General features: G+C 53.2%; 1 protein-coding gene across 1 annotated transcript; it reads right to left on the bottom strand.

Moving 5' to 3' along the window:
* Positions 1-12: 12 nt before the first annotated feature.
* On the bottom strand, positions 13-661 carry LOC108356100 (protein SCAI-like; the record flags this gene model as incomplete). The annotated part of the gene is made up of 3 exons (XM_017607234.1): positions 13-63; positions 122-455; positions 509-661. Coding segments are annotated over 3 exons (538 nt in total), but the record flags the coding sequence as incomplete, so codon positions are not given.
* Between the last annotated feature and the right edge of the window lie 136 nt (positions 662-797).

Raw genomic sequence — 797 nt, 5'->3', positions numbered from 1 at the left:
GCAGTGGCTTGCCCGGGTCGCGGTAGCGCGTGTTGGTGGCGATGCCGCCGTAGTCGTAGCCGACTGGGGGAAAATTTGGTTAGAAAATAAATAAAAAAATGTTCCCCTAAATCACACTTACTATCCTCGGGCTGTTTGCTGTTGATGAAGCAGCCGTCGGCGGAGAGGTACAGCAGGAGCACCCCGTTCACCGGCAGCTCCTTGAAGCTGGACGTCAGAAAGACCAGAAACTGACTGAAGGTCGGCCTGAAGAGGAGGTACTTGTGCGGGTTGTCACGGCGGTACTGTCGAGGGCCGCTCAACGCCTCCACGCCCCCCAGTCCCCCGTTTAGCTGCTGGTGCTCGCCAGGAGCAGGAGATGAGTCAGAGAAGAGCTGGCCAGTGTCCTCCTGTGGCTCGCGCTCCAGCGCCTGGATGATGCGAAACATGTCCAGCGTCAGCTCGCTGAACTTGACCTGAAATGAGATAGTAAAAATTAGCAAAAAAATTTAAAAAAATTTTCCCTTACCTGATCCGAACAGTTGCCGATGATCATCACCTCCTGCAGGGCGAGGTGACTGGGCATCACCTTCTCCATGGGCGGGACATTGCCGGCGCTCATGCGGTGGCTGATCACCAGCGGCGTGTTGTTCATGTCCACCACGTTGACGATGTTGTCCGACTAAAAAAAATGGGAGAGAGAGAAGGAAAAGTCATTAGAGCCATTTGCTGATAAATAATTGATAAGGGAAAGGCTCCCGCTCTTTTTTCACTCACCTCAATGAAGACCTTAATCTCATTGAGCACCAGCGCCCACT

Source organism: Rhagoletis zephyria, unplaced genomic scaffold (genome assembly GCF_001687245.7).
Source record: "Rhagoletis zephyria isolate East Lansing unplaced genomic scaffold, Rhagoletis_zephyria_1.1 Rzeph_scaffold_54086, whole genome shotgun sequence".
Lineage (NCBI taxonomy): Eukaryota > Metazoa > Arthropoda > Insecta > Diptera > Tephritidae > Rhagoletis > Rhagoletis zephyria.
The sequence above is the reverse complement of the archived record's forward strand: the minus strand, read 5'-3'. Positions and strand labels throughout refer to the sequence as shown.